Source organism: Camponotus vicinus, unplaced genomic scaffold (genome assembly GCF_025532165.1).
Source record: "Camponotus vicinus isolate PSW18456_S1 unplaced genomic scaffold, iyCamVici1.0 SCAF_12, whole genome shotgun sequence".
Classification (NCBI taxonomy): domain Eukaryota; kingdom Metazoa; phylum Arthropoda; class Insecta; order Hymenoptera; family Formicidae; genus Camponotus; species Camponotus vicinus.
In genome coordinates, this window is record NW_028141948.1 from 3,642,504 (window position 1) to 3,652,122 (window position 9,619).

Here is a 9,619-nt window from a genome sequence, read left to right on the forward strand (position 1 = left end):
ATTATAGATTTGCGGATATTATTAAAATAAAACATATTTATTTCAATATTTATCAAGTAGATAAGAGATAATTAAATCTATATTTATTTTTTATAAAAATATGTAATATATATAAGCACAAATATTTTTTAGTATGAAAACATAATTAATCATTGTTTAATTTAATCTAATCAAAACAATGATTTACTAATAATTTTGTTTCAAGATATTCGTTTCATTTTTAATTTGCAATGCATCGATTGGAAAGTAAATAAAATTCGGAAAATAAAATTTTTAGCATTTGTTAAAAAGAGATTCCCAGAAGGTCGTTCCTAAAGCATTTTTAAAGCTGCGCTCGCTGATTTTAATTTGTACCGAGAACTTTCTCAATTGAGCCAATTAACCAATTGCAATAATTAACGCTGACAAAGGGGGAGAGGGGATGCTGTTCTATGCTCGAATTCATCTTCGTTCTCCTTTACTCCTTCGTCTCTATCGCTTTCTCCAGAAGGAAAATATTGCAATATTTACTAATCTGATATTCTTTCACGAGAATGGTTCCTCTTATGAAAAATATAATAGAAAAAGTAATGTATTGCCGCATATTAAAGTGCATTCGAGGATTCAATGATATTACTTGTAAGTTATGTAGAAAATTGCAAAGGATTGGGAAATAAATTATTATTCTTAAGACTATATATTAAGGGTACAAGAGAAAATCACACAACTTGATCACATTTAATATATATATGTATATATATATTGAAATTTTATTTTCGTCGTATTTCATTCAAAAATAAAATTATTCGTAAAAAAAGATTTCTTCGCTCTGTCGGTAGACAATATATAACATATATATATGTGTATATATATAATATTATTAGATTTTCATATATATATATTTATAGCAATATATTTATACTCTCATGTATAATGTTATATATAACTACGGCGCGCGCGTGTGTGAGTGTATGTGTGTATGTTATTTTTCTTTCACGGGCGTCGTTAACCACCGTACACAACACCTCGCCACGCGATATTATACTCTAATGGGGGTTTTTCTCGCTTACTGACTAAATCACATGTGGTTTTCATTACTTTCATACGTTTTGCGCCACCGCTTTCCTCGCCCGCTAACGCCCGGAGAAAGACGCATGCCCTTAAAAAAAATGTCGCTCGCACAATTAACTCGAGGAGAAAAAGGCACGCTGTGTATGCGAATGTCTGATTCGTACTCGCGAGTCTGTTTCTGTTACATTCTCGTTCTTATTTAATCACTCGGATGAGAATCCATATCTAACGCTAAATGCGCACGATATAAAACAATACGAACGAGAAAATTGATCTTGGAATTTTATGATTTAGCCCTGAATCCTACATCTCGCGACAATCTTTTGTACGTATCTTACAATCTTCCAAATTCCAAAATATTTCGTAATTACGCCGAAATGTTGGAACTGCCAAATGGATATCTTATCTAAGACATAATCTTTTATTTTTATTGCATCGATCGCAAAGAATTAGATATTAAAATGTACAAAATGCGGGGCGAAGACATTCGCGCGCGTTTTATTTCCGGTTTTGCTTCTTCTTCTCTCCATCTCGTTCTCGTGCCAAGATTTGTCTAATCGAGTCCGAGATTCTGTGATCGAGAGTACGAAGCGACGATTGCGATAAATAAATACAAAGAGCGAGAAACTAAGCGAGAGGAAACAGCGCGCATTTAATCCACCGTTACTCGCTACTATAATATTATTGTGTATAGTACAAGTATTTGTAATAATCCAGCGATTCGTTCATAATTCTTTCCATGAAATATACAAAAATGTTAAATCTGTGTTACATATTATATATAAAAATTTTTGTCGAAAAGAATTCTTAACTATGATATCTATGCGAATTATTTTCTGCATTATATTCAATTTACTTTCCGTAAAATAGATTATCATAGTAATTATTGCGAGTATCGGAAAATTAATCTTGAGAAATAAATACATTTTCACATTTTCGACTTACGTGTTAATGTTAAAAAAAATAAAGAGAGAAGGAGAACGAGATTGACGGGTAATCACAAAAACTAAGCGCGTAAATTTGCGCAAATTTTTTTCTGGCGTCCTCCTCCTCCTTCTCGAATCGATAAAACGTGCGTTCTAAAGTATAAAAGATCGATCGCGATCTCCGTCGCGAAGAGAGTCGATTCGCCTATCGTTAGCGCGTTAATCAATTAATTTGATTGAAGCTCCGTTGTCCCATCGAAAAAGCTCTCGAGTAATATGAGACGAGCGTCGTACTTAAAAAGATGAATTTTTCACATATTTATAGTCGTATATCGTTTCCTTGCGACCGTCTATTCCAACATAATTGTCGAAAAATATTTTCAGCGAAATATATTTCCTCGCATGTCGAAGACACGACTCGCGAATAAATCGATAGGTGTGGTCCGCGTCGCGTTCGCATGCCACGCACACCGAGTAAATTTTGCGTCGATGTTACGCAACATCCGCACGAAGAAAAATACATTTTGTCGAGTGACAAAGGCTCTTTACACAATCCCTCGTATTCATCAAATGTCGATTTCATGTTGCGCGATTTTTAAATGTCTCTTTCCGTAAAAATAAAACATAACAAATATATATATATATATATATACTATAGATAAAATAATATATAAATATATATAAAATATAATATATAAATATACATATATAAATATATATATAATTATATATATATATATATATATATATATATATATATTTAATTTCTTATATATATTAAATTTTGCTGACAAAGAGATGATTAAAAAAATTCGAAAATTCTCTCATACATAGTTACATGGACGTTATTTATGAAGAGAATTGCGTAACAACCCGACCGATATAGCGCGTAATCGCAATTTTTCCTCATTCACTCGTCAAGTATTTTTCTTCGCGATCGGTCTCGTATAGATAATGCGCAAAACGGAGGTAAAATTGCTTTGTTATTGCTCGCTTGTCTCTATAAGGTGTCTCGCTTTAATCTTTCCGTTTGTTATATCTACGATCCAAAAAGTTCTTCGAGCTTCGTGATGCAAGTTCTTCGAAGAGAGAATATGTTAACGATCTCTTTACTTAAGAACTTTTCTCAGATTGCAAATAACTTTATCGAGAATCGAACGGAGAGATTAAAAACACATTGGACATCCGGTATACAATTCTCAAAGTCGCAAAGGGGAGTTAGTTTCTTTTTATTGCAGATATCGAACCGTCGCGATAACGATAACTTGCGAGCATCTTCGGACTAAGCCTACGATCTTGGTATATTAAAATATACGATCTCCTATGTTACTAATGTATGAATGTACGAAGATGACGAATGTGTGTGTATTCGAGCAATGCGGACGTCTTTCATCCCGGTATGATGACCAATGCCGTAGAAAACCGACGTTGCTCGGTCGCGATGTCTCTTGACAGCTTGCGACACGTGGTGAACGCGGTTCCGGCGATCGTTGTGTGTACTTCTGTATATATCGTGTGTGCATGTATGTATATGAGTGTGTTTAGTATGCGGCCACGCGCATACGCACTGCGCGCAAGTTATAAGGGCATACTGGACAAGACTAGATGCACATATGACGAAATGGAGTTCTACGCGATGTGGTCGCGTAGAAGAATCAAGGAGAACGTGACTCGCTGGCTTAAGAACTAAGGGATTTTCCCGGGAGAGTCGCGCGAACGAACCCGATATTGACGACCTGTCGATCGTCTTCAAGAAGGCGCACCAACGGACGAGCTTCATGTATATAAGGCAAAATTAATTTAAAAAAATTTTTTTCGTATACAGTCTTAATAAGTTTATCATAACAGGTTTTTAAATTTTATCAGCGACAAAAACTGTAACAATTTGTATCTAGCGAATATGTATTTTTGCATATAAAAAAATGATTCATATTTTAATAAAACAGTCGTTAGATTAATTAAAATCAGTTTTCCGGATATCTCGTATCGACAAGATAAGCATGATCGTCTCATCGTATAGTTATATACATGATCGCCTCGACCGTAACCCTCTATACAGGATGATTCAAAACAACCTGATGTCTTTGAAATATGATATTCTTGAACAAATTCTAAGACTATTTTTCCTCTTGAAAAAATTTCTTTTTAATTTTTTAATTTTTTTAATTTTTTTAATTATTTTTTATTTTTTTTGATATTTTATTCTTAAGAGTTACGTTATAACCCTCCTAGACGGTAATAATATTGTAAAATATTGTGTAGAAACTGCAATAATAATTTAATACACTTCAAAGGATCAAATATTGTGCAATAAAATTGACTGTCTGGGGAAAAAATTAAGCTTTGGACAAAATTTTTCAAGAGGAAAAATAGTCTTAGAATTCGTTCAAGAATATCATATTTCAAAGACATCAGGTTGTTTTGAATCACCCTGTATACGTCACTAATCGCGCATAATCCGATTAATAAACGCACGTTATATAGTTAAAGAATGTTTACCGCGAGTCTATATCGTGTGTTTATCCTTCTTATTTAGGATGACAATTCTTTGACAAGTTCAGCACGACTGGTGACAAACGACTGCTCCCAGATACCGTTCCATTTGTACAACCTTAATAGCGCTAGTTCTTTGAAAAGCGGGGTTCAAAAACGAAGTCATTTCGATGCAATCCAATCAACGCGTTGTTGGCGAAACGACAACGAGGCACGTCGGAAAAATATCGAAGAATCGGACCACGTTAATCGGGTGCACGGGCGAGGTTATAGTGAACGCGTCTTCTGGCGGCACTTTTATTAATACGTTATATAGATATATTGAATATATATTTATAGATGATCTTTTAAATCAATTAATTTAAAATATTTATAGAATATACAAAAACAATTCTTTTTACATATTTTTACACGCTTGTAACAATTCAAAATTTTTTACATATGTGTATATACATATATATACACTAGTATATACTCGATGCAAAAATCTTGTCTTTTAATATACATTTTATATAGATAACTTCCTTCTTTTTAATCCTAAAAAAATGTAATGCCTTATTTTATCATTCAAGATTCAATAATATAAAATCATGTAAGAGAAATGATTATAGTGAAAATGTAAAACCGTATATAATATTTAAAAAAAGGAAACATTGATTTATAAACTAAATTCTTTCATTTTTATAGAATGAATGCTCAATTGCCATCGATCGATTTTGTCGTCTGATACGTTTAGAACACGCGTCATTATAACATACCGCCCTAATACACGTTCTTGCTCAGTTATAATACAGCACCGTACTCCTTAGAATTAATTTATCAATTTGTATGCACCAAAGTATGTAGAAGTTTCCAAAACTAGCGGAATGCTCGAGTCTCTCGAAGGTGCATTCGGTACAAGGCAAACATGATCTCCCAGTTTGATTGCGTTTATCACAAGTAATCCGTCGCACGATTCTCAGCGTAATCGCGCCAAAAAAGGTAAAATCTCTCCTTCTGATTGATTCATAAGTTATATATCGTCCGAGTCGAAAGAAGAGCGAATAAGAAACGCGATCGAGATCGTCGATATTCGACAAAATGTACAATCCTCGCAGCTCGCACGAGGCGTTTACTTTTATAAGTGATTCGAAAAATCTCTCGCAGTGTAAAAAATAATTCGCGTTTAATAACCGAGATCGCATCTTCCTGTACCGAGGAAATTTGAAAACGTGATTTACGTCACTCGCAAAGCGAACGCCTCGTATCGAAATTTACAGTGCAAAATCGACGCGAGATCGCGAAAGATCTGCAAAGAGAAGAAAATCGGCGCTGTCGTTCAGTGCCAGGATAGAAAGAAGAGAGTCGCTTTACAAATCATTCCCAAGATAGATAGATATTTACACAATGCGATCGAGAAATCGATTACGCTCTAAAATACAAAGGGACGTTCGAAGGTCGTGAAAATGGGGCTTCTCCGATAACAACGGGAAGAATGAAAGAAGAGCTTGAATCTTCCAGTAGAAAGATTCGTATCTCCCGCCGGCTGTCCGAGCGTTCTCTAAAATGGCTGTCGCGATGCTCTCCCTCCTCGCGCTACCTCTCCCTCTTTCTTGCACGCGTATATATTCTCTTTCGCTCTCTCATACGAACTCTTTCTCCCTCTCGTACATGCACGCACGCATTCGTCGAGCGTGTTCGTGCTCATAAAGTCTCTCGCATGCGCAAAACACGCACGCGCGCACGCCCGCCACTCTTCTAAAAGCATTCTTTACGTTTCACGTTTCTACGAAGGCACTCCTTCCTCCTTCTCCACTTTGACCGTCACCTCCTTCTCCTGCTCCGCCCGCTGCTGCTGCTGCTGCTGCTCGCTGTTCCGTCGCGCGATGGTGTCTCCTTCCAGTCAAGTCACAAAAGAATTAAGATAGAAAACTGTAAACATTTTTTAAGTCAGTCACAAGGATTGAAAAATCCGATCACGGACGATTTGGGGATCTTCGTTCTTCCTCGCTTTAGGGAGAGAGCGACGGTTCGAGGCGAAGTTCAGACTCGCCTCTCGTTCGATTCCGACTCTTTTGTTAGTTTAGAATTTAGTTTAGGATTTAAGTTAGTTGCGGCAATTGACTGACTTCTTTCTCTTCCTCCTTCACCTTTCTTTTTTCTTCCGGGATGGAGACACTTGTTTCTTTTTTCAAGATAACGTTTCCTTTGTGTGTGTATCATGAACTTTTCCATTAGCAGTATCAGTAGACAGAAGTGGACTTTGTTTTTTTAGAGCTGTTTGGTTCCTTTCTTATATTAGAGGGAAGGAAGCTTCTAAATTTTCTTGAGGTCGAAATAGAGAGAACATTTTTCATATGCGAAACATAAGCCCGTATCCACGCGATGAAGATTCTTCCTGGTTACAGTCGCGGAAGAACGAAGCCGAATGTCAATTAACAACTGTTGCAAGAGTTCAGTGTTCAAAAGTTCCTTCGTGGAACTACGAAAGGCAAGATGATGAAGAGCACGATAGCGGGCCCGACGAGAGAATAATTGTAAAAGGAGCAAGCATTAACACTCGCAGTTTCATCCCTGGGGGGGAGGGGGCATTTGAGAAACTTCAGAATTGGCCAGGCACGATGTGACAGCCGGCATTCACGTGGTCCATAACCTGCTCCTTGAGCCGGCACACGTGTTCCTTGAGCTTGTGCACAATACCGCTTAGCTCGGTGTTCTCGCCCTTGAGCAGTTTGACCTTGTCCTCGAGCCTGGAGATGCGCTCGAGCTTGCGCCGTCGGCACTTGGAGGCGGCCACGCGGTTCCTCTGTCGCTTCCTCTCCAGCTTGATCTTCTCCTGGTTCTCCATATCGATCGGCGACATCGGCGGTGTGCTCGATACACTCGGTACCGTCTGCGGCTCGTCCTTCACGTGCACCAGGTTTGGATTGCTCATAGTAGATTCTGTGCTTTGCACGCTACCGGGCGGTTCGAGAGTTGTATAAGTCGCACCGTGCACGCTGCCAGGTTCCTGCGAACTATCGGAATGATGTAGTTCATTAAGCGCGTCGATGAAGCCGCGCGCGTACAGTTCCTGATCTTCAGTGACCGTCTTGGGAAACAGAATCTGGGTAGTCGGTGTAGGGAGACCGGTAACCAGGCTATCCGATTGTGTCATGATGAACTTTTCTAGCTCCGGCGAGGCTAGCTTCAGCATATTGAGGTCCGGCGAGCTCAGGATCGGCGTGACGTTGTTGAGCGCAGGCGGCAGCGGGCCCAACCGCGGCCTCTTCACCTGAGGTCCCTGTCTCTGGCAACCGTTCAAATCGAGCGTGAGGTTCCGCTTAAGCTGGCCCATGCTGTTCTCGCGACCGTTCACCGCGCCGTAAACGCTCGCGTTCTCGTAGAACGTCGGTTCCATCGTCAGGCTTCGCACCATGGATACCGCCGAGCTGATAAACTCGTCGCTCGATGGAATACCGATTCTCCCTCGCGAACCACTGTTGCTTTTCGCCTCCGGAGCGAGCAGTCTCTGCGGCTCGCTTATCGGGTCCGAAGAGCTACAAAACGAAAAATCTTCTTGCAGTTTCCGTCAAACATCCAACAACTTGTTCCTACTCTTCAGTATATATGTATGTATGTACACGTTATTTTATACTACACATAAGCGTAGGCGATGTATCTACCTTCTTTCTTGCTTCTCCTCTTCCTTCTCTATCTCCCTTTCTGTCTACGTCAACTCTCGCAAACACTTTGCTCCGCGCTGCGGCGATTATATAACTGCGCGCGCGACTGTAAAAATCCACCAACGGTGATTATATATCTCTCTCTGTACTTCACGTAGCACGTTTCGCGACACTCGGTATATCGCGCACAATTACCGATGGCACTGCTGATCGCGAATCGACGTCGCAGAGGACACGTCGTGTCGACGTTTGATACGGTTTACCGCGCGGTAACACCGTACATGAGGAGCGACTACTACACGCTACGGCTGTCAACACAACAATGACTCACGACGACGCGACCGGACGAACGGTGCGCGTGTGCCGTCTCTCTGTTGCGGAATGCAGAGATCGCGACGATCGTTGCGCGAGCAAAGGCGTATTTACCCGTGCACGACGATGGCTCGACAACTTGTGAACACCCAACTAAACGTACTCGCTTATATCCCGTGAGTCACGTCGGCCGAAAATAGAGACGTCGTCACCGATCGCATCGCCGAGTGGTCGCCGATGACGTTACCCGGAGCGTCCTATTGGTCGGTGGATCGGCGCTGCTAGGAAATGGTGAGCGCATGCGCACCGCCGGCCGTCGGCGCCGCTGGAGGGAGCGTTTGAACGCCGGCACCGCAAGATTAAGGTGCGATTACACCGATTGAAATTTCGAAGCAGCCACGTGACGCGAGCTGTCGTAAACTGTCAAAAACATCGGAGGTCGTTTCTGATGGATTCGCGGCGCGGGCGATACCGGTGAGATTGATCTCGCGAATTGATAAGCTCTCTTGACAGCGATGCCTAAGGATCTTGCGCGATTAAGTGGAAACGATGTTTTACATTCGCTGTCCCGCTCCCACGCGGCTATCTACGGATCTATCGCCGTCTCTCTTCGTCGTGTACAATTTTGAACGAGCAAACGGGCTTATATACGTTTCGCGTGTCGAAGTTGATATTTTCAAAAAGTTACGGTGATAATAAAAAATAAGCAAATACAAAATGTAAGATATGACATATTATATATCGAGTTTCGTGTATCTTCGAAGATTTTAAAAATAGATAAAATTCTTTGCCTAAAATGGTAATATAATGATATGACTACTCGGAGTTTCGAAATTTGTATCTTTAAATCTATAAAATGTTTGTTTCATCATATCATTTTTATTGAATATTGAAGTTTATTATGAAGTTTTCTTCGAATAAAAAAGAAGTAATGAAGCTTTTAACGAAATATTTTTTTACCTAATGAACTTTAGATAACGATATTTATTATTTGATTACTTGTCATGTTAACATGCCAACATTTTAATTGCGTAAAATGTATCATAATAAGTACTAATCTTAATTGTTCCATACTATCATATGATTGTTGCATATGTCCATATTTGATCGTCTGTATCTTATGCAATTACGTCCTCGATGCATTAAACGGTTTTCAAGCCGATCAAAACATTCGTCATTATCATTTTCGATTTT

At 39.4% G+C, this 9,619-nt stretch overlaps 1 protein-coding gene across 1 annotated transcript; it reads right to left on the reverse strand.

Moving 5' to 3' along the window:
- Window positions 1-711: 711 nt before the first annotated feature.
- Window positions 712-8,579, reverse strand: Jra (Jun-related antigen). The gene is made up of 2 exons (XM_083083973.1): window positions 8,114-8,579; window positions 712-7,987 (listed from the first exon to the last, which is right to left on the reverse strand). The coding sequence occupies exon 2, from the start codon at window positions 7,864-7,866 to the stop codon at window positions 7,051-7,053; it is 816 nt and encodes a 271-aa protein (XP_082940099.1). The 5' UTR covers window positions 7,867-7,987; window positions 8,114-8,579; the 3' UTR covers window positions 712-7,050.
- Between the last annotated feature and the right edge of the window lie 1,040 nt (window positions 8,580-9,619).